Source organism: Xenopus laevis, chromosome 7L (genome assembly GCF_017654675.1).
Source record: "Xenopus laevis strain J_2021 chromosome 7L, Xenopus_laevis_v10.1, whole genome shotgun sequence".
NCBI lineage: Eukaryota > Metazoa > Chordata > Amphibia > Anura > Pipidae > Xenopus > Xenopus laevis.
The window spans coordinates 67,284,767-67,309,726 of record NC_054383.1 but is presented as its reverse complement, the minus strand read 5'-3'; the positions used below and the strand labels follow the sequence as shown (position 1 = coordinate 67,309,726).

Here is a 24,960-nt window from a genome sequence, read left to right as displayed (position 1 = left end):
TTTTCATCTGATTCATTTAGAATGCTATATATAGCATATATATATATCTATGCACAAGAGCCTCAACTGAGACTAGTTGTAGGCAAATGTAGACAAAGGTTTTTAAGAACACCCCCCCCCCCCCCCCGTGAAATAGGCTTTCTTCTGGTTGATGTAACAGTGGTAAAAAATAGTTATTTGTGTTAACCGTTTCATGCAGCTGTGTAACTACCACACAGAAGATCACAGAGGCCTGGGGGTCACAGGATTACCTAGGATAACCTGGTGCATGACTCCCCTGTCCTGGTTGAGGGTGCCCGTAAATATGCACTTTGGGTTCCAGGGGCAGAAATATGCCTAAGCAGGAGATGAACCAACTTATATAGGCAGAAGGCTTGGATATAGGTCAGCTCATAGTTCGGGCTGGTTGTAAAATTTTGATTGAGAGCCTTTGAAGTCACCCAAACATTGACCTCTGTTGCTGAATCATCATATACCTAAAGGTGGCCATGCACGCTACAATTACGATCTTTCCTGGACAGTGGCCGATGTTCGCTGCCTTAACTGCTTCCATGTGGTAAGGAGCCACCACTTCATTGAAATTTCTGAGATTGGGTTATTAATAGTCCCAAAAACAATTGCTTTAGTGTGAGATTTTACTCTTGAGACTGCTTTTTCATACATTAGATGACATGACAAACCTGTATTTAGGTGAGCATAAAAGGCTGACATTTGTACTACCAACGTTTTTGCCTGTTGTCTTCACAAATCCTTGTTGTAGGAATTGAAGTATTTAATTTTTTTGCGTTAACTATTTATGTAGTATCGTTTTAGCCACATTCTGTGACATGGGTTGCCAACTATTCTGGAAAAAAATACCAGCCTTCCTATATATTTATCTTTTTTCCTATTAATAACATTGGGATCAACCATCTTTTTTACCGGCCAGGTGGCAACCCTATCTGTGACAGGCCTTAAGCTAAGACAGAATGGGGCCGATTCACTAAAGGTTGAAAAAGTGAGTGTTATTTATAGCATGCCTTAAAACTTTTATCACTTTTTATAGTTTTAGAATTAACGATCGATTCACTAAAAGTTCACTTGTCTAACTTAAGAAGTGATATTTTAACAATTATTTTAGCTGAATTGTGTGCGGTATTTTATAGCATGCGTTATTTTGTTCAATATTTTTAGGCATTTGATATTGTCACACGTTATTAGTGCGTTCTATAGCATCTAAGGCATTCAGGATGCCGCTGGCAGTGTAAGTCTCTTTTTACAGTATACTAGTCATTCCTTTCCCTGGCAAACTTAATATAATTTCATGACACAGAACGTAGTGCATTCTGGATTTGCCCAAGGTATCATGAAAATGTGTAAGTGGCTGTAGGTAAGTCTCCAGTTCCTCATAATGGTCTTTAATTGCTGCTAGGGTTGCCACCTGGCCGGTAAAAATGATGGTCAATCCCAATGTTATTAATAGGGGAAAAAGATAAATGTATAGAAAGGCAGGTATGTTCTTCCGGAAATGGTGGCAACCCTACTTGCTTCCCTACAGCTCCTCACTACATCTTCCTCTATTAATCCATGTGATGTTATTTAGTAACGCCTACTCCTGGGAGATGTTAAATGTCACAATAAATATCGCACTATGTTATGCTTTTATCACATGCTTTGATGAATCATTCCTTATAACGCACATCCCTTATAATGCACGTTAAGGAATATCGACCTTTTGTGAATCAGTCCCAATGTGTCACCTGTTCCTGCTCCAACACACTGATTTGGCAGAGCCCTATATGTCCTCCATCACACTCCCAGGTCTCAGTTTCTGAGGTGCATTTTAGGCATTTCTAGTGGCAACATAAATGTAATTACTATTTACAGGGAGCAGACTTGGCTGTGATTATGGGAGACCATTTGAGAGGGAAAAATAGTAGACACCCAAAATCGTGTGTGTGACTTTTGATGTGTCTGCTAGCTTACTCTGCTGGCCGGCCATGCGGAAAGCTCAATTTTCACCAACCTTTTTGTACTACTTCCATTCACAGCTGTCCTTTTTACCCTTTGTTCCGTTTTAATTTCCACATTTGCTCGGTGTTCTTTAACCCAACCCTATATTTTCATACACCTAAACGAGAAATGAGTTGAATGAATGAACTCCTTATGTAACGCCATTAAGTGTCAGAATGTTTCACTGTACGGTGTATAGCTTAGTATTTACATCACATGCAGATATACCAGCCTAAGAAGCCTCAGTTCAAGTGCCCATATCAAATATGGCTGCTTCAGTTTTCCACTTCACGTGCTAGAATTCGTCGCTCATTAACACCACGTGGCGTGTCAAACTAGCTTGTATGCAAAATGAGCTCGCATAGTTCGTGTTCTGGTTGGTGGATGCTTGTGCTGTCTGTGCTTACGTTGCTAGCAGTAGGTTTGTGTGAACCGTGCATTTTGTCGTGGGGCCAACATGGAGAAGCCGGTCCAGGATGGCTGGTTCCGGGAGACTTGCAGCTTGTGGCCCGGCCAGGCCTTATCACTGGAAGTGGAAGAGGTGCTTTATCATCAACGCTCCCCGTTTCAAGAGATCCTGGTCTTGAGAAGGTAAATCCATAATCCTATTGTTTGTTCATTTTGAATCCGCAGTCAATGTCAGTATCAATCTGATTGGGTTTTTTTGTATGACCTGTGTGTAAGCAACCTTGTATAGTATTAAATGAGTTCTTATTGGATATGACAGCCAGACCTACTGTGTCCTTTGGACAGGAAAGCCAAATCCGGACTATTCTATATATTATGCTACAAGCAGGGCTGAACACATTGCATTGATCTACCATATCCCCAGGCTAACATTTGTAGCCGTGTATTCAGATTCGCTGCTTCTTTTTCCATAGAACTATTATATATTTTCCCAGTCGGAATTCCTGAGAATCGTTTCTAAAATGAATTGGATGCGGGTGTTCTGGCATACATTTGGCATGCTGTATTAAAACTAACACATGGAAACCACATTTCCCTAGAAATATGACCACTGTCATTATAATTGCAAGTCCCCATACATTAAATACTACTGCCTAAAGGAATAGGGAAAATGTTGCATGTTCTCCTCCAAACTGACAGATTGTAACATAAATACAGATATTTATGCACAAATGTGTCTAAATCATGCATAAAAATAAACATTGTTTTATGTTTGTTTTAAATAACTTTCAACTACCCATGTTGCTTAAAACTTGCAAATAATAGACTTTTTCCATTCCAAAGCGAGGGGCATGGGGGATCATTCATCCATGCTCCTCTAACAACCAGACAGATTTTCCGCAGTGGATAACAAGATTAACATTGTAGCATAGCAACATTTAATCCGGTAGCTCACTGAGATAGTAATGGAAAAAACTCTATATATGCTTTCATAAATAAATTTGTCTACAGCAGTCGCTCCACAACCGACATGATATAGGTGGGGGCTCAACCTGAAGGCCAGTTAGGGTGAGAATTGGGGAGACTGTAATGAGATTTTGGGTGAATATATATGCTGTCTGAAATATTATTGAATCTATAATGGAATGGCTGATGCACCGATATTTTGCTAATGTCTAAGGGGTGCCCTGACCAAAAGTTGACCAATCAAAGTGGCCTCTGAACCTCCACCATTAGGCTCCCGGGATCTTGAAAGACCATTGGTCTCACATAGCAAGTCTCTAAGCTCAAACAAATCATGTGAGGGATATGAGTTCTAATATTATAATCTATGCAATACATTGGTTCATTCTTTCAAATATATGTTTATTCGTTAAACACAAGGACATACAACATTATATTGCAGCATAGTTAAGTACAGTCATGAACAATTTACGTACTTACAAGCGTCGCTCATTCAAGTAAACAATATAACAACAACCATGTCACACAATGGGGGATACAGGGGGTGGGAGGGGAAGAGCGAGGAAAGGGCAATCAAGATAGCTCCAAGGGTAGTGATATTATGCATATTGTGCATCGTGTACCATACTAAATATCCTGTTCAGGTTATTTCACAATAGGTGTTGTTTATACTCCTGTTCGCTTTTAAATAAAATCCATGATATCCACTGGGCAGAGTACTCCCTAAATTGCTTTTCCGTGCGAGCGGACCGTTCCTCAAATTGTTGAATTTCATTCACTGTATTAATCCAGTCCCTGATTGTCGGCACCTGCTGGGTGTTCCAGTGTCTGGGAATCAGAAGTTTAGCCGCGTTCAACAAGTGAGGAAGGGCTGAGTTAGTGAAATGCAGCCTGTCTTCAGGAGACATGTGAAATAACAAGGTAAATGAGGGATCATTCAAATCTCTGCCACATGCAAAATGAGAACACAATTGGAGCACTTGTCTCCAATATTGTACTATCAATGGGCATGACCAGAAGACATGTAACACAATACCAACCCCACCCTTACATCTCCAACATATACAGGTAGCATTCGGGAACATTCTGTGCAACCTGGAAGGTGTATAATACCAATTAGTTAGGATTTTATAATTAAGTTCCTGAATTCTGGTACATCTGGAGCTTCTCATTAAAGTGTTTACCATGTCTACCGATTCTTCCCCTGTCAACGTTAGATTCAGTTCTCTAGTCCACTTCTTAATAAATAATTGCTCCTCTAGCTGACAGTCATCTATTAAATTTTTGTAGATAGCCGAAAGGGTATGTTTAGGTGGTGTACTAACGTGACATAACTTCTCAAAATCCGAGATTTTTCTGCTAAATATTCTGTCCCCACCTAAAGTGTTATAGAAATGCTTAAGCTGGCCGTATTGTAAGTGTTGGAGTGGGGTGAGAGTCCGGAGCTCCTCAATTCTCTCTTTCGAGACCAGTTTACCCTTATCCAGTAGGTGTATAATCTGTAGATGACCATCTACTAGCCAACGTTTAAATTGGTCTTTATCCATAGCGGGCGGAAAGGCCGGGTTGTTGGTGACCGGGGTTAGAGTAGAGGGTTGCATAGTGATGCCAAATTGTTTTTTATCAAGAGAGTCCCATATCTCCAAGGTATTAACCAAAAGTGGGTGACCCTTAGTCAGAATTCGTCTATTGATCTTAGTAATCCAGGGGAGATGTAAGAGGTGCGTTGAGGTAGCCTGCTGCTCTATTTCGATCCACAATTTATTATCCAAATGATGAGACCAATCTAAAATCCTATTCAAAATAGCTGCCTTATAGTACTTATGTAGGTCCGGCAATGCAGTCCCTCCCAATCTTTTAGGTCTAGCGAGGATATGCCTGCCCAGTCTGGGGTGTTTATCCAACCATACAAATCTCGTGATGGATGCTTGAAATTTATCAATCCACCCTTTAGGATATTTGAGTGGGAGAGCTTGAAAAAGATACAACAGTCTGGGGAGAATATTCATTTTCACGACATTTATGCGGCCGAACCATGAAAGCGTGTTAAGTTTCCAACGTTTCAAGTCTGAGTCTATTTTCTTGTATAGATTCGAGCAATTTAATTCGCCCCAGTTGTTGTAATCTTTTGTAAGTGCAAGACCTAGATAAGTGATACTATGAGACGCCCATTTGTAAGGGAAGTTCAGGGACAATCCTTGTATCGTCCTACCAGGTACGGAGATGTTAAGGGCATAAGATTTATTATGGTTTATTTTAAAGTTGCTCACAGCCCCGTACTTGGATAAGACATTAAGATTCGGAATTGAAATGATAGGGTTTGTTATGACGAATAACAGGTCGTCAGCGTAAGCCGCCGTTTTATGGTGTCTGGTACCAATCTGAAGTCCCTTAATGTCCTGGTTATTTCTAATCGCATGCAGTAGAGGTTCAAGGGTCAAGATAAACAGCGTGGGGGAAAGGGGGCAGCCTTGACGCGTACCATTTTTGATGACAATGGGTTCGGATAGGATATTATTGACTTTCACCTTAGCTGTGGGATTGTTATAAAGGGCCTGAATCCAGTTAAGGAGGTTGGGTCCAAAGCCATAATTTCTCAAAGTATCAAACATGAATTTCCAATTAACGCAATCAAACGCTTTTTCTGCGTCCGTGGAAAGCAGGAGTAATTGTTTAGAGCGTGTCTGCGCATGGTACAGTAAGTTAATTAATCTGTTAGTGTTGTCCCTGGCTTCCCTGTTAGGCACAAAACCGACTTGTTCTGGATCTATCAATTTTTCCAACACCTGCTGCATTCTTTTCATTATAATTTTGGCTAGCAATTTCACGTCATTGTTTATCAACGAGATCGGCCTGTAACTGCCTGGGTCAGATGGATCTTTGCCAGGCTTCAGTAAAAGAGTTATTTGCGCCTCTAATGATTGGGGGCAGAACGTAGCATCCGTTTGTAAGGCATTAAAGGAGTTGCATAAGTGGGGGGACAAGATATGTTGGAACTCTTTGTAATAGGACATTGGGAACCCATCAGGTCCTGGGCTCTTGCCTGTTGGGGAAGAGGAGATGGCTGCCTGTATCTCTTCCAAAGTGATATTTGCCTCCAGCTGTTGGCTAATGTCCTGAGACAATTTGGGTAAATTTTGTTGAGTCAAAATAGTGGTGGCTAAGTTATGGTAAGCACTACCTGTGTTATGGGGATTCTGGTCAATTTGATAAACTTTAGTAAAGAATGCTTCAAATTCTTTCGCTATTTTCTCGCTAACAAACTCTATCTTACCAGTGGTTGTTTTAATTTTGGGGGTATAATTTTTGGCAAGTTTTTGTCTCAAGGCATTAGCAAGCAACCTGCCGCATTTGTTGCCGTGTTCGTAATACGTATGTTTGATCAGCGTTTGTATTCTGTTAGTATATGCATTAAGTAAGCCACCCAACTCTGCCCTAGCTTCAGCAAGTTCCAGCGCAGTTTGTTGGGCCAATGAATGCTTGTGCTGTGTTTCTAAAAGTTTAATTCGAGACAACAATTGTTCGATCTGATGATTCCGCGCTTTTTTAAGTCTAGAACCAATCTCTATAATGGAGCCACGTAGCACACATTTGTGTGCCTCCCAACATATTGTGGGTGAGATGTCTGATGTGGCATTTGTCTTAAAATAATTTTGTATGTTCGTAGCAATTTCTTTCACTATAGTTGGGTCCCGTAAAAATGATTCATTAAATCTCCAAGTGGAGTATGGTTTGGAAGAGGTTGGTATTACAATGTTAACAGAGACTGCCGCATGGTCAGAAAACGTTCTAAGATGGATGCGACTATGCTGTATTTCTGTTAAAGCATACTGAGAAACAAACAAATAATCAATACATGTGTATGAATTATGTCTAGCGGAATAATACGTGAAATCTTTTTCCTGTATATGTTGAGTTCGCCATACGTCAACTAACAATAAGTCATGTAGCTGTTGTTTGATTTTTAAACATATAGCCCGTGCAGTACTGGTTTTCCCTGTTGAACAATCCAGGAGAGGGTCCATGGGGACATTAAAGTCTCCTCCAAGGACAAGGATCCCTTCCATAAATTGTTGTAAGACCTGAGTAATGCGCAGGAATACCCTATCCTGGTCAGTATTGGGAAGATAAACCATTGCAAATGTGTATAAGCGTTGGCCAATACGACCTTTAACAAAGACAAATCTACCTTTAGTGTCCACTTTGGTATCCTCAACTGCGAGGTTCAGACCTTTTGAGAACAATATGGCTACACCTCTAGTTTTTGTGTCCTGGGGGGCACTAGCATATAACTCAGGATAATATCTGTTATTCCATTTGGGGACATGGCCCCTTTTAAAATGAGTTTCTTGCACGAATGCAACATGGGTTCTATGTTTTCTTAATTCCGCTGACAAGAGAATCCGTTTTTGGGGAGAGTTCAAGCCATTAGCATTTATTGAGACAACGTTAATAGAGTGCACCGAACTATTCATGCCCAAAGCCTGAATGCCACTACCCTTAGTCTCAATCGTAATCGGAGGGGGGGGAGCAAGAAACCAAGAAAGCAACAAAGACAAAAATACAGGGGGGGTGTTGTGGCTAACTCTAGCCGGAAAGGGTGTAAAAAAAACTCTATCACCCGGTGCAATACACTCCGGGGTAGCCCACAATGTAAAGTGAGTAGTATGAGGGGAGGTGTCGGGAGACAGGCAACAGTAACGTGAGTCCCGCCCCGGGACCTGGAAACGCCTGTAAGCGGGAGCGATATTTACCCGTATAATACAAATCAAAGGCCAAAAGACCATATTGACGGCCTGTCTGTTTTCTCGTTTATAGATAACTTAACAATATGCGTAACCTCTAATGTACGTTATAGATTGAATAGTGCAGGGAGAAGACCCTGTATAGTACGCTGAAATATCAGAACTGCAAATTTGTGTCACAGGAACAGGAACTTAAACGAGAAAGCAGAAACAAATGGGCATTGAAAGATATAAAGTAATTGTAACAAGCATAACAATAGCAGTGTAGAAGGCTTCAAACTTTGTGCCCGATGACATTAGTATCCTTCACTATACCATGGCCTGGGAGCGGCAAAAAAAAAAGGGGGGGGAGGGAATTAGGAACAGCATGCAGATATTCTGGCTATCACAACAATGACATTTGAAAAAACAAAAATTAACATGACTCATGAAACAAATAATGCGAACCCATCTACGACGTCATCCAAAGTCTGAAATGCCGTGCAAGTTCAGTGGGAGAGTCCCCAGAGCATATGGCGAAACCGAACAGTCCAAATTCTGTACTGGCAAAAGAATTTCGTCTTCCGGGGTGCAGCAGCGGTGTTGCCCAAGATAAGAAGGAAAATATTAAACACTCCCAGTAGCGATGAGTCACTCCCACCCGAAGCAAGAAGCCCGGATCGCAGAAGTGGCCAAATGGCGGGAAGGGAAAGGAATGATCAACCGTTCCGGCCAAGGATTGTCAACTCTGAGGGAAAAAAAAAAAGGGGGGGAAAATAAAGAAGTAACTGCTGTCCCGTGCTATCATTGATACAAGTGACAGACGATGATTCCAGGCGAAGGCATGGATCCTGCCCTTAGCATAGGGGAAAATCAACCCTCACGTGGCTGGTCTTCTTGCTGGTCTTGTAGCTGTGGTCCATAGACGTAACGAGCCCAATCCGATAGGTCTACCGGAGGTAGCCCCAGACTGCGAAAAAAGTTCTTACCTTCATCAGGTTCTCTTAGTAGTTGGCTCTTCCCGTTGTGCCTGGCTATTAAGGAGAATGGAAAACCCCATTTGTACGGGATATTTCTATCTCGGAGCCTGCCAGTCACCTCTTTTAATAACCGTCTTTGGTTAACAGTGGAGGGTGCCAAATCCTGAAAAAGCTCGATGTTATCCTCCTCAATTTTCATGTTCTTAATATCCCTTGCCTTAGACAAAATCTGTTTCTTGGTGGTAAAGCTGTGTAAACAGCAGAGGATGTCTCTTGGCTTACCCGGCCTTCCTCTCGCCACTCTGTGGAAGCGGTCAATCGGGATGTCGGTAGTTTTATCCCGGCCTAATAACTCGTTGAAAAGCTCAATAAGTAGCTGTTTGGCCTCCGCCGTTTGTACATCCTCTGGCAGCCCTCTTATGCGGATGTTATGCCGCCTGCTTCTGTTTTCGGCATCTTCCAGTCCTCTCCGCAGGAGGTAAATTTGCCTGGCGTGTGTAGAAAGGGCCGCGCCATGCCCGCTCAGACTGGAGTCGACTGCTTTTTGGCGCGATTCTAAATTAAGCAGCCGCGTGGAGATGGCCGTCAGCTCCGTTTTGAGAATCTCCGTTTCGTCATGCTGGGCTCTTTTGATATCCGTCAGTAATTGGAGGAGGTCATCTTTAGTCGGGAGGTTGGCAATCAACTCCGGTATGTTACTCACCGCTGTAATCTGGCGGCAAGGCGAGTCCTGGGTGGAAGAGGTTTCACCATCCTCCGCCATATTGGGATCTTGGGAAGACGCCTCGGGCGGTTTTCCAAAGAAATCAGCTATTTCTTTCGTCTTTTTTGGAGCGGGGGTCTTTTGGATAGCAGGGGTATTAGAGGCTTTATTTGTTTTACCCATGGTCGCCCGTATTCTCAATTTAGCTGCTAAATCACCAGGTCCCGGTGCAGAGAGCCACGAGTATGCGTCCGCTCACCCCGACATCCGGCCACGCCCCCCCCATTGGTTCATTCTGATAGCAATGACAGATGGTTCTGCAGGATTTAGATCAAAAACACAAGCCTTATAAAAAAAAAAAAAGTCATATTTGCTTTCAATAACACACATACTAATATTCCCAATTTCTGTAAAGGGATATGATTTGGGAAGGGCTGAAGAATTTAACATCTTGCAAAAACGTATTGGAAATAAACAGTGACAGAACATACATTCCATAACTTTGCCTAGATAATTTAGAGATAATGAACATTACACACTCAAAAACTGTTTCAAATCAAGAATATTTAATTATTTTAAATGTATCTAACTTCCCTTTTGATGGGACCTGTTATCCAGAATGCTTGGGACCTGGGATTTTCCATAAATTGGATCTCCATTCCTCAAGTCAACTAGAACATCATGTAAACATGAAATACACCCAATAGGCAGGTTTTGCTCCCAATAAGGATTGATTATATCATAGTTTGGGTCAATTACAATGCACTGTTTTAATACTACAGTGAAAAAGGAAATCCTTTTTTAAAATTTGGATAAAATGTAGTCTATGGGAAATGGCCCTTCCGTAATACAGAGCTTTCTGGATAACGGGTTTCAGAATAACGGCTCCTATACCTGTAGTAGTAATTTAATGGTGAACATTAAAAAATACTTATACTAAATATACCACAATGTTGCTTTACAGCAAGACATATGGAAATGTTCTCGTTCTGGATGGGCTTATTCAGTGCACAGAACGAGATGAATTTTCCTACCAGGAAATGATAGCAAATCTTCCCCTCTGCAGCCACCCAAACCCGCGGAAGGTGAGTGAAGTTAAAAAATAATTCTTTGTTTATTCAAACTGTTATGAGTTAACGTTGCCTTATTTCTGTTACTTGATAACTGGTTTCCAGATAATATAACCCTTATATGCAGGCCCGGACTCACAATCTGTGGGTTCTTGCAAATGCCAGAGGGGCTGCTATAAGGTGCCATAGAAAGTCAGTATTTAGTGGGCTGGTGGGGGCTGTTAGGGCCTCTGTGTACCTGAAATGCTAGGGCCTATTTTAATTCTCAGTCCGCACCTGCTTATATGTATGGGAAATTTGTCACTTGTTTGGTTAGCAAGTATATTCAAATACAACAGTTTTATCCTAGTAGATGGCGGCAGTGTGTCCAGCTTATCTACACCAATTATATGTATTTATATTTTTATTCAACTGTATATTTTTTTGTGTTTAGGTGCTAATTATAGGTGGTGGCGATGGTGGAGTTCTGAGAGAGGTTGTTAAACATCCATCTGTAGAGAGTGTGGTGCAGTGTGAGATAGATGAGGTAAGCAAAAACAAGAGTGAAACCAGATAACTGCTAATTCCACAATGAAGTGTAGTCTTGCACCTGTTGGTGATTAATAACTATGTACAGCCTCCCTGTGTTTCACATATTTGCTATGTAAAGATGGACTTTGCTGCTACACTTGCCTTCAATAGATCAGATGAATTTCTCTTTTCCTGGAATTTTTACTCCTATAACTGACACGATTAATAAGGCTTGTGCTGAACATACCCTTTTACCTTTTATCATTTTAATGAATGAATGTGTGGGCCCAATTGGGAAATTGAAGCTACTCCATATTTAGTTTTTGTCAGGCGGATAATTAAATTACCAGTGAACTTAATGGGTTTCTGATAACAAAATAGTCAACGAAGAGGAAGTGTTAGTAGTTCATAACATCTGTAAAAATGGTTAAGCACTCACGGGTGAAAAAACAGTATTTATTGCATGATCAATCACTTAATAGACCATTATTAAGCTAAACCACGCACATGACACCAAAATTTCTACTATATTTCCAGGATTAATACTTAACAGATAATGTATATCATGATAAAAAAAACAAATGAAAAAGAATATATTATTATTATTATAACATATTGGCTTAAATATAAGTAAATATTGCCCTTTTACATATTTTACCTTGAGTCATTTTGTAATGGTCTGTGTGCTCCCTCAGAAATCATTTGACAAAATATAATGTAGCTTTAACTGTAACAGCAAGAAGCGTGAGAGTAATAGACAAAGCTCTGCCAATTCATTGGCTGACGTGACCTACTGTTTTGTGTGCCATTGGTTTGCCAGGGGGCAGCCCGATTACTTAAAATTGCAATTTGCTATTTAGGATTATCCAATGGCACATACTAGTAGAATATTTTTATGAAAATGGTTCATATGGACTGTTTTATGCAATATATTTTTGTAAAGCCCTACAGTGTTCATGGGTATAGTTTTCCCTTTAAACGTCAACAGATTTGACTCCATTGTGATGTGTAGCAGTAATTGTGGGCTGGTGAAAGAAAAAAAAAAACGGCTAAACAAAAACCATAAAAATCATATTTTGATTGATTGTAACCAAAATTGTAATATTACTCACATTTGAATAATTAAATAAGGAACCAGCTTCATAAGATTTGTACATTCAACTATTTGGTATTTTTTAGCTGGTTTCTTATTTTTGTAACTTCAGTTTTATGGCATAGAAAAATAGCAAAGAGATACTTGGTCAATAATAGGTCAATAATATGTCACAATTCATCCACTACTAAACTGCATAGTCCAGCACCTACCAGGATTAATGTAGTTTGTACAGTCATGCCACACAGCTTGCAGGACTAAATGAGACAAACTCAAATATTCACATACAAGACATCCTCTTCACTCACCCATTTCAAAATATTTAGGGCATTTAGTATATAACTAGACATTAAGCCCGTTAAATTAACGGGCGCTAGAACATATGTCGTCACATACCTCCCAACATTTCAGAATGGGTAACATTAGTAGGCAGGGCCCCCTTTGTAGCACTGGTGGCCAGGGGGTTAATGCTGGTGCCCAGGGGGTGTTAACATTGGTGGCCAGGGGGGTGTTAACATTGGTGGCCAGGGGGTGTTAACATTGGTGGCCAGGGGGGTGTTAACATTGGTGGCCAGGGGGGTTAACATTGGTGGCCAGGGGGGGTTAACATTGGTGGCCAGGGGGGTTAACATTGGTGGCCAGGGGGGGTTAACATTGGTGGCCAGTAAGACTTACCTGTCAAGTTCGCCGGGGCCCTTTCACGCAGTTTCTCCTTAGTGACGTCTTCTTCCTCGGCGGTGGCTTCTTCTTCTCCTTTGGCGGCAGTGGATCCTCTCTTTAGACGTCGCAGTGGATGTTCTCTTCAGACGGCGGTGGATCCTCTCTTCAGACGGCGTCAGTGGATGTTCTCTTCAGACAGCGGTGGATCCTCTCTTCAGACGGCGTCGGTGGATCCTCTCTTCAGGCGGCGTCGGTGGATCCTCTCTTCAGGCGGCGGCGGTGGATCCTCTCTTCAGGCGGCGGCGGTGGATCCTCTCTTCAGGCGGCGGCGGTGGATCCTCTCTTCAGGCGGCGGCGGTGGATCCTCTCTTCAGGCGGCGGCGGTGGATCCTCTCTTCAGGCGGCGGTGGATCCTCTCTTCAGGTGGCAGGCGGCAGATCCTCTCTTCGGACAGGTAATTCCAGCAGCTAACTCTTCTTTCTCCTAGGCGACAGGTCACAGGCATCTTATCTAGGGTTGCGCCCGTGCGTACTGACGTCATAAGTACGCACGGGCCGTGCCAGAGACGGTCCGTGGGGCACATGCGCAGTAGCGCAATTCCACGGACACAGGGACTGGACACAGAGACACTTGAAGATTATTTTATAGGAAGCCCCTTTAAACAAAAAAAGAATTGTGTGTGTGTGTATATATGTATAAGTGATATCCTTTTAAAGAGCATCAAAGGGTTCACCTGACAGACCGTATTTAGTCGAGAGAAGTCTAAGGGCAGGACTACAAGACTCGCTTGGACCCCACACGTTGCAATGCGACTAAACGCATGCGACATGTCGGATGTTTTACATAAAACGGAAGCGAAGGAAATCGCATGTTACAACTACATTGATCCGACTGTCGGATGAAAGAGCAGTGCATTTTCTCCTTCACTTCTGTTTTATGTAAAAAGTGTCGGGTCCAAGCACGTCATGTAGTTCTGCCCTAAAGGAACGGGACATTCTGCATATTCTTGAAAAAGTTTCACCACTCATCTGAGCTGCTCTGATGATTGGTGAAACATTTTAAATAAGCATGTTATTGGTTGCTATGGATTACTGCACTAGAGCAAACTCTCTCTGAAAAGTGAAAGAAAGGTGGGCTCAGCAATGCTGAATGTCTTTGCAATGTAAAAAACGAACCCCACCCCCACCTTGTTCCATTGTGAAATTATGTATGCTGGAACTTGAAGTCCTTCTGCTTTTCATAGTGGGTAGTGCACAATTTTTTTTTTTTTTGTTTGAAAAGCAGAGGGGTTTCAAGTTCCAGAATCCATCACCTTACATTGGAACAAGAAGAGGGAGGTGTTGCAATGCACTGTGAGCCTAGGGGGTTGGGGAACTGGTCCCAGAAAGCAGACAATCAGACTAGCTTTCAGTGTGTTTAATTGAGTAGGATCTGGGGGAAGAAACAAATCCATTCATATTTATTTTTGGAAGTTCAGATAGTGTTTATCACCTTTTATACATTAGTCCAACTGAATAAGCATACTATTTTTCAGTTATGCTTATTCAGTTTATATTTTGTTTTTATTAGTGTTATTCTTAATGGCCCTTGTCTATTTTTTTTTATGACCTAGTACGTTTTGTTTTAACCTTGTTTGTGTATAGTAAATGATCTCTTAAATATATTCTGGTTCAATAGAAAGTTTTATAAATTTTCTTTTCAGGAAGTGATCAATGTCTCAAAGAAGTACCTTCCTGGAATGGCCATTGGGTATTCCAGTCCAAAGTTAACTTTGCATGTTGGAGATGGCTTTCAGTTCATGAAACAGAACCAAGATGCATTTGATATAATCATCACAGACTCTTCAGATCCCGTAGGTAAGAATGAGAGAATTTCCCTAGCAAAGATTTTTGGTTGTAAGAATGTCAAGAGTGTCTCTCTCCCTCATGGGAAGAGGTATATTACCTTCCTCACTTCAGAATCTGCAAGAGTAACATGCAAGAGTAACCTAAGAAAGTAAAAAACTAGTTAAGAAACCTCTAGCGTTTTTCAGCAATGCTCCGCAAATTGACCATAAGACAAGCGCCAGAAGGCATAAGCTATCAGCCTTTTGGGGAATGGTCAGGGAACGTATTTTTGTATTCAAGTTGGCTTGGGTTAAGAGAGAGAGACTTTTTCTAAAGCCATTGACTCCGTGCCGAATAAAGATGGATCCTGTCTAGTCCAGGGGTGCCCAAACTTTTTGCAACGAGGGCCAGATTTGGAGAGGTGAAAATGTGTGGGGGCCGACCATTCAGCCCGACATTCTTTGAACCATTAACATTAAATTACAGGAATTGAGTATCTGTAGCAGTAATATTTGGGCACATTAGTGAAATGATCTGCAACTTGGTCTATACTGCTGCCTGTGTGCTGAAGGTGTTAGGAATAGACTATGTACTGACACATAGTGACACCATACTTCTTCAGTTTACTGTACTGGCAAGTCAGTACTTCTATTGACACCTTCAGCCCTAAAGAAGTATGTGAAAACAGCGCGTCTCTATGTGCCAGTACATGTGGCAGATCATTTCACTAATGTGCCTTAATATTACTGTTCACACTGTGCTGGGGGGGCCTCATTATTATTAATTTCATGATGGAGGCTGAGGGCCGGTGTAAATCTGAAAATGCGCCACAATTGGCCCCCAGGCCGCACTTTGGACATGCCTGGTCTAGTCCTAGAATTTAAACAACTGAACAGGTTGTATAAAATTGCTTCATTGCGCGTTTCCTATGATTGTCCTGACGGACTCCATTTTGAAGAACCTGTTTAGTTATTTACATTCTAGGACAAGCATTTGCTGCATTTTCCTGCTGTAGGATATCAGTTTTAGGCCCTATACTTTGCCCTGGCGACAGCCCCAAGAGTACAGTCTTGGTTGTCCTAGTGGGCCGATGCTACTGCAATACATGTTCATACTGCCCTACCTGGACAAAGTTCTCCTAGGAGCTACATCTCTGCTCTCTGCCTTAGCCAAAATTAAAGTATAGTCTCAACCTTCAGTTATTCACATTCTCAGCTAGTCCCATCTAGCTCATTTGATTGCATGTATGTGCCGCAAAAATAGTTAATGAGCTACTATCAAACAGAGATATTATATTTTATGATTTAAATAATTAGTTTTTTCTCACAGGTCCTGCTGAAAGTCTTTTTAAAGAATCTTATTATCAGCTAATGAAGACTGCGCTCAGAGAAGGTGGCATCCTCTGCTGTCAAGGTAAGAAAACTGTTTATAATCTAAAGCTATGATCCCCAACCTTTGGCCCCTGAGCAACATGTTGCTCTCCAACCCCTTGGATGTTGCTCCAGTGGCCACAAAGTAGGTGCTTATTTTCTAAGTCATGGCTTGAGGCACACTTTAGTTGCATAAAAACAAGGTGTACCAATTTTTATAACATTTAAATGTGGCTCACAGGTTAAAAAAGGTTAGGGACCCCTGTTCTAAAAGAATGTTTATGCTTGTTTCCTTAGTTTTATATTTGTCTTTTAGGTGAGTGTCAGTGGCTTCACCTTGACCTCATTAAGGAGATGAATCAGTTCTGTAAGACACTTTTCCCTGTGGTGGAATACGCATACTGCACTATACCAACTTATCCCAGCGGACAGATTGGCTTTATGCTCTGCAGTAAGAACCCTGTAAGTACGTAGCTAGTCCAGCCATTAAGACCTTACTTAACATCTTTCAACAATTAAATAGGCTTACATTTTTTAATGTCTAATACATCTCAGTCAAACACTGATTCCCCAAGGAATCGCCCTTCGGTTTTAGTAATGGAATAATATCCAACTTTATATATTTCCATATAATACACAAGAGCCATTAATATCCTGTAAATTGTATACTTATAAACAGTTCTTAGTGATTTAATTGGAGCTTAGTGATGTAATTTCAGAAACTTGTGTATTATAATAAATAAAGTACCCCCTGTTACAAATTATGAGGATAATAGAAGTCATTGCAGAGTTCCATGACCTATATAAATGCTCTGCCTTCAGCCTGTTGTTTTTATATGATCATGGAACTTATAATATCCATATATTTTACAAGAGGGGGGACTTTATTCACTATATAATAGTCATTTTTCCATACTAAATACTGTCATTTTTTTTCTTGTTTTTTTGATAGTTCGTGGTATACAGTAAGACATTTTAAAGGGGTTATGGGTAATATAAGGCATTTTATATAAATAAAACCTAAACCTTTACCTCCAAAGTTATTTGGCCTGTAACAATAGCACAAATGCTGTTTTTATAGCTTTCCTGTTCACTAATCCAATCCTATTGTTAAAAAAAAGTTTTTAAGTTGGCAGAAATTGTTGCCATTAACTACTGCCAGCAACCATGACTGAAAAAAATGACCTCCTCACCATAGAAACAAACCATTTGCACTTGTGTTATGAATCAGACAAGTACAAGGGACATATATTTGTATACATATAACATTTTTTTTTTGAGATTAGTATTTTTGATGACTAATTTGGTTGCCATGGCCAAGGCATTATTTTGCATGTTTTTTTTTATTTTCACGACTCCCTAAACTCATGTATTATAACAAATAATGGATATGTTGTGAAATATGAGGGTATTAGAGGTTACATTAGAATGACCTGTGTATAATCATTCAATCTCGTGCCTTTATATAATCATGGAACTTCTTGGTGAGTTATAAAATGCTTTTGTTTTACAAAAGGGGTACATTATTCATTATATACTATTAAACTCAGATTTCCCTTATGTCTTTGCACTTTATAACACTCTTTCACAGAGCACAAATTTCAAGGAACCTGTGCAGCAGCTTTCACAAGAGCAGGTGGACAAAATGAACCTCAGATATTATAACTCCAGCATTCACCGGGCAGCATTTGTTCTTCCAGAGTTTACAAGAAAAGTAAGATTTTCTTTTACGGGTTGTTTTGATCTTCACCAGTCTTAAAGGGGTAGGCTGCAAGTTTACTATTACAATTTTTCTACATGACTACAGAGTCCTTTGACTCTATTGAACATATGGGCAAAATCGAGGGAACTGATCCTGGTTACGTTTGATATACTTAACCATTTGACCTGTTGTTATTCATGTAATAAAAATGTGCCGTGTCAAATTGCACTGATCCTGCATATATCTATATGAAACTTCGATTTTTTTCATAGCATTTATAGAGAGAGAGACCAACTATGAGCTCCCTTACAAGTAACATTTAAACACAGACATTTATAGCTCAGTCATTTGAAGCAAACTAATATTAAATTTGTTTACACCAGGTCACACCAGCACAAATTTATGCAGTGTTTTGGATCCAGTCCCGGTTTTTATTATCAGGCATGATTTTGTATAAGTGTTGTATTCAGTATTCTGCTTCTGTTTTCAACACTCAGAGGGAGAGACTGTGTTGTAACATTACCGTTTGCTGACTAAATGTAAATGCTGCGTTTGCATCTATTGATAGCAGCATCCACTAATTTATTCAGTAACATTGTTACAATGTGCCCCGTGTTGTAGGACGCTCAAGATCTAAAGAGAGACTGCAAGTCCCTTGCAGTGTATGGGGGTTTATCCCTTTACCTTATTTGGGGACAAAAAAACCTGTTGGTCTCATGCTTAATGATTCAAATTACAGTATATGGAGCTGTGTGGTTTGGCTCAAATAGGAATCAAATTAATCTAAAAACTGGTTGGGATTATATGCAGCTATTAAACAGACGTTTGACGGTGTAAATAGAAAAAACTTCTGCTCCACAGAATACAGCTTGCTTCTACACTGCTAGATAACTAATTCATTCCATGTCACCAGGGTGTATCCATAATCACAATTATAATTAAAAACTAGATAAAACTTACTTTTAGCATTTCTATCCTTTTTCTGCCTGTACAACCTTTGTCTGTTTAGTTTTTCTAAATAACATGTGACTAGTTAACCCAATACAGATTTTTTTTTAAGTTTTTATTGGTTTTTTAATATGATTTACATCTGTTAATATACATATCTATCTTATTCTGCAACATGTGGCCCAGTCTCTGTGTAAATAACTTTTGTTCTTTCTCTTCAGGCACTCAGTGATGTATGAGATCCAGCAGAGCTGTTGTATTCTCTCTTTGCAAAATCCATGCTTTTTACCTGATGAAACAAAATCTACTGTGCTTAGGAGGCAGAACCTGGTCTTTTATAGCTGTTAACTGTATTTCAGTCCTGGGAAATGTTATGAAACGTTTTCTTGCCTCTCAGGCTTAAACTATGGGTACAGTGTATTACATAATCTGTGCATGCCATTTTTCTCTTAAATAATACAAATGCTTACAGTGGAAGGGGGGCAGTGATATCTCTTAATGCAATGCATTTCCCCTTGTCATGCCAGGCTGATGTAAAGCCTCCTTGGCATATTTACCTACAAAGCTGTCTTATGTCTATGTAGTTTTTATACTTAATACTATATCAGGGATAACCCAGGATACTGACCCCTTAAGCTGCTAACATGCCTCCATCACTCACACCTCTGGGTCCCGTTGCCAGTAATCTGCAGTGGTGCTGTGGTTATCGTATGTTCTCACCAAGTACTTTTGTGTGAATGTACAAAGCTGGGAAGTTCCATCCTTTCCTGGTATATTAGTATTATATCAGTCCAGAACTGTTATTACTGGATGTAAAATATTGGTAAATTCAAGCATGATGAAGTGTTGGTCTGTCTCCTGTCTTTTCTGATACATTTTTTTTTGTTGACATAAAATGTAATGTTATAGGAAATCTTCATGTATAGGCAATAATACTTCTTTCAGGTCTACGTGGGAGACACGTGAACTGCAGTTTTTCTAGTGTCCTCAGGAGGCATGGATCAGGGCTACCACAGCCCTGCAACCAGATTTTTTTTTTTTTGGTCCAGACTAAAGCTCCCCATAGACGCAACGATTCTTCTTGCCGAATGACCAATTTTAGGGAAGGCCGACCAATCCGTCGAAATTATCTTGCGGTTAGTGGGATTCGAACGATCGGGCAGGTTAAAAAATCTTTGTCGGCCCCAGTGCAATCTATCTGTTTGCAGGGCCAAGCAGGCAGCTCCCCTTTGTTTTCCTGGCAAATTGGTCTTTTAAGTTGATGGTCAATTATTACGATCATACGATCGCTCCGAGAAAAACGTGGTCTCACGATGAGGATCGGATCTTTTAAAAATCTCAACATCTATGGCCATCTTTAGTCTTGACACCTGGGGATTAGCCTGCTGGTCTACACAGAATAGACCACCCCCTCTGTGGGATTTTCTCGTCCAGGATCCTTAGTCACTCCTCGAGCACATGCCACAACAAGCTTACTGGAAGTCTTATCTACTGCTTAGACGTTCTCATATCCTTGGTTCTGGAAACCTTAAAGAGATACTGACACCAAAACTTTAATTCTACAGTTTTATCTCTGACAGGCTGAGAAGGGACCGTTATTCATTGTCAGTATAACTTTAAAGTTTTCAAATGCTATGGTAGCCTTGATCCATGCCTCCCGAGGGCACTAGAAACACTGTAGTCCTGTGTCCTCTACATGACTGACGAGAATGAGAGACCTGTTGGGTTAAAAAAAAAAAAAAAAAAACGTGCCAGTGCTTTATACTCTAATACAGGGATCACCAACCTTTTAAACCCGTGAGCAACATTTAGAAGTAAAAGGAGTTGGGGAGCAACACTAGCATGAAAAATGTTCTTGGGGTGCCAAATAAGTGCTGTTATTGGCCTTTTGGTAGCCCCTTTGTGGACTGCCAACCTATACTGTTTGGCAGTGCACCTGGTTTTTATACAACCAAAACTTGCCTCCAAGCCTGGAATTCAAAAAAAAAAAGAATATCCTGCTTTGAGACCACAGGGAGCAACATCCAAGAGGTTGGAGAGCAACATGTTGCTCACGAGCTACTGGTTGGGGATCACTGCTCTAATATATAGAAGAAAAATGCTGAAAATAGAAGTATTTGGGTTGATTTATTGAAATTTTTTTCAAAAACCCTTCTAGTATTATCCATCTCTTCCACTTCCTGCTTCCTCCTTTCCCAAGCTGTGCAGGGGAGTTGGTGGCACACTGCACTGGAGAATAGGAGCAAATCTGCAGCTAGGCTGAGGCCTGTCTTTGCATGTGTGATTGGTTATCCCCATCCTACTGTGCTTTTGGCAGGGACCATTAGAACATGCCCACCCCTTATTTGAAACACTGACATCGACCATAGCAGATCTATATCCAATAAATGGGACATTTTTAAAGGTATTAAATGTTGGCTGAAAGTAAAACCAGCACCAAATATTATTCATTATTGTCTACAAGATTGGAGTTTTTTTTAGTTATGCTATGTCTCCTTTAACAGTGAGTTTTGCAAAACCTCCATTCTTGTACTGCAGAGAACCTTATTTCATACATGAACAGAGGAAGAATATTGTTGGTGACAGGTAGTTACAGTTACGAGTTAAAATGAAGTGTCGGTACTCCAGATATCCATATGTTGGCTTGATCCTTTCCCATTGCTTTGCAAAACAATGGTTACGGGATCAAAAATACTGTAATAGGAATGGTTTTGCAAAAGTTTCTTACTGTGGGCATATGTCTATTAACTATATATATATAAAAAAAAAGTTATGTATTAAAAATAAAAAAAAAAACACTCTGAAGTAAGCTCACCGAGTTTTACTTAAGCCTCAGACAACAAGGCCATTTTATTGCCTTGTTTTAATCATCTGAATGTGTGGTGCATTTTTAAATGTGTGCAATGTTATTAAACAGTCTAAATCCACAAGTGGTTACTTTGTTATTTTGCAAAAAAAGAACAATCTTGGACTTGCGTCATGTAGGATTGTTTCTAATTGGGAAAAAGCTAAAATAGTGCAATGTTGGTGTAGTTAAATAGCGGATAAGGTCCGCACTTACCCCACAGTTGTACAGATGACGCTTAGAAAAGGTATTAACGATCAGATTTCACGAGCAGACTTTTTCAGCACTGTATTCGGTCAGGTGCGCTGGGATTCGAAGCGGCTTGTGTGTTTGGAAACAGCTGTTGCCGGTTCTGTTTTTGATAGATATCGCTTCCGGTCATGGGGTCTTTTCCTCGTGTAGAACGCCAGTGGTTAGCGTTAAAAATCACACTATCTTTAGCGATGTAGGGAAGGTGCTGCTTTAGTAACATCCTCGACGTAAGCGCGGCTTCTTCACCTTTGTACATATAGACTTATCAGATACCACATACGAAGACTGCTGCTACCTGTCACCGAATATGGACATCCTGCACGAATGAAGAAATAGAAATGTAGATATTGATCATGTATTCCAGTATAAAGATAACAAGAGTATGAATGGTGAATACATGATGAATGAACTATCACAATTGTTAAACAAAGAAATGAAAATATGGTGGGATATGGTTACCCTAGAAAAGTACCTAGAAAAAGAAATGATTCTACAAGGATTATTAATACATAAAGAACCCTCATTCAACAGCATAGATCCAACTTTCATAGAAAGATGGAATTTTATTCTAAAACGTACTTCCTTTGATTTAATGAGTCTTATAATACTTGACCACAAATCCCAATTAGAAAAGATCGAAACTGAAGTCAGTACAATACAAGAAAAATTAGAACCCATTAAAAATATACCTGAATACAAAGACCAAGCAAAAGATATACAACCAAAATTAGCTAGGACAGAAAAAGAAATCATTGATAGAAAAAGATCGAAATTTTGGAGGGACAAAAATAGAGCAAAAAAGGCAATAACCGAAAGAGAAAAAATCTGACCATCCAGAATCTTACAGAAAACCCTGGACTAACCAATATATCCAAAAAAAATCATATACCACATCCTTCACAAACCAATTGTTATAAGAAAAACACTTCTGGTCCAAGATCATATTACAAAACACATAAATCACCTTACAAAAAGTACCATCACGACATGCATCACTATGAATGGGATTTTCCAGAAAAACGGAACAGAGACAAAGAGAAAAGAACATACAGAGAATTAGGAGAAGAATATGGAACACCACACAAAAAAAGAAAAACCTTTGGATCAGAAAACAAGGAAAGAGAGGGGGGAAAAAAATCCCACACACACCGAACTAACGAGAAAAATGTGGATCCCGTTCTAGGGGTCTACAACCTTACCACCAAAACCCTGGAACCGGATCAAGTGAAAGTACTCCAAAAAGTTTGCTCTAACTAACCAGTTCAATAAGCATATATTGATACACATAAATTTATCAGAAAACTCAGCCTCAAAAATTTCACGGACAAATCACACACAAGCAAATAATCTCCACGAATATACTCATACCACATTAAAACCCAAATCTACTTTCAATCCAACACATGTGAACAGCCATTTCATTAATATCTTCAGAGATTTAGTATTAGAAGATTTGGACACCCTTAACCTTAAAAAATATAATAAACCAAATCTCACCAAAGGTGAACAAAAAGCACTGAAGGATCTTAAAAATGATAAAACCATAATTATCAAACCAGCAGATAAAGGAGGGGGAATTGTTATAATTACAAAAGAATACTACATGAACAAAATTAAAGGACAACTATCGGATACAACCACCTACAAAAAATTAAGAAAAAATCCAACCAATGAATACAAGTTACTAGATAAAGCAAAAAATAAGGGAATCTTAAATAAAAAGGAGCATGAATATCTTAAAGTAAACCACCCATAAATTCCAGTTATTTATACATTACCTAAAATACACAAAAATCTAACCAACCCACCAGGACATCCAATTATTTCAGGTTGTGGTTCTCTAACGGCTAATTTATCCGAATACATTGATCTCTTCCTACAGAAAGATGTGGTCTTGTTACCCTCCTACCTAAAGGATACTATAGACACCATCAATTTCATAAACGACATTACCTGGAAAGAACATTATATTATCGGCACATGCGATGTCACCTCGCTGTACACTATTATTGATCATCAATTAGGACTAACAGCTGTAAATCACTTTCTTATGCAAGATACAACCATAGTAAATACTCAAAGAGAATTTATTCTGCAGGGAATCCAATTCATTTTGAATAACAATTATTTCTGTTTCGAAGGCGACTATTATCTACAGACCAAAGGGACAGCGATGGGAACAAGATTCGCTCCAAGCTACGCAAACCTTTTTATGGGTTACTGGGAAAAACATCAAGTCCATCCATCAATGAACCAAAATATGGGATTAATAGCATGGAAACGCTACATTGATGATTGCATATTCATCTGGCAGGGTTTGGAAGAAGATTTAACCAGATTTCTCCTGAATATTAATGATTTCAATATACAATTAACCAGCAATATTGGCAAAGAAAGAGTTAATTTCCTTGACCTTGTCATATCCGTTGATGGCAATAAACTCATAATCAGTTTGTATCAAAAACCTACTGACACTTATGGATTCATCTTAAATAATAGTTGCCACCATAAAAAATGGGTAAATAATATCCCTTTAAGCCAGTTTAACAGAGTAAAAAGAAACTGTAGTCGAAAAAATATCTTATGGAAACAATTTAGAGAGAAGGGATACAATGAACATATATTGTCGAAGAAGCAAAAATGAAGTGTGACCAGAAAGACCGTAATGTAATGCTAAAAAGCATTAAGAAACATAAATACAATACAGATGACTCCATTTCGTTCATTACAACTTATAACCACTCCAAAAATACATTTGAAAGGATAATAAAGAAACACTGACACATATTAAGAAAAGATAAAGATTTGTCTAAACATTTAACAGAAAATCCGAGAATATTATACAAAAAGCCACAAACTTTAAAACAAATTTTAGTACCAAGTTGTATACCAATTGAAAACAAAAATATCAACA

General features: G+C 39.7%; 1 protein-coding gene across 1 annotated transcript; it reads left to right on the top strand.

Annotated features, from left to right (window-relative positions):
* The first annotated feature begins 2,377 nt into the window (after positions 1–2,377).
* On the top strand, positions 2,378–19,797 carry srm.L (spermidine synthase L homeolog). Its single transcript, NM_001091406.1, is given in 8 exon segments — positions 2,378–2,583; positions 10,735–10,855; positions 11,274–11,366; positions 14,806–14,959; positions 16,259–16,342; positions 16,616–16,761; positions 17,891–18,013; positions 19,171–19,797. Coding segments are annotated over 8 exon segments (873 nt in total). The 5' UTR covers positions 2,378–2,449; the 3' UTR covers positions 19,189–19,797.
* Positions 19,798–24,960: the final 5,163 nt, after the last annotated feature.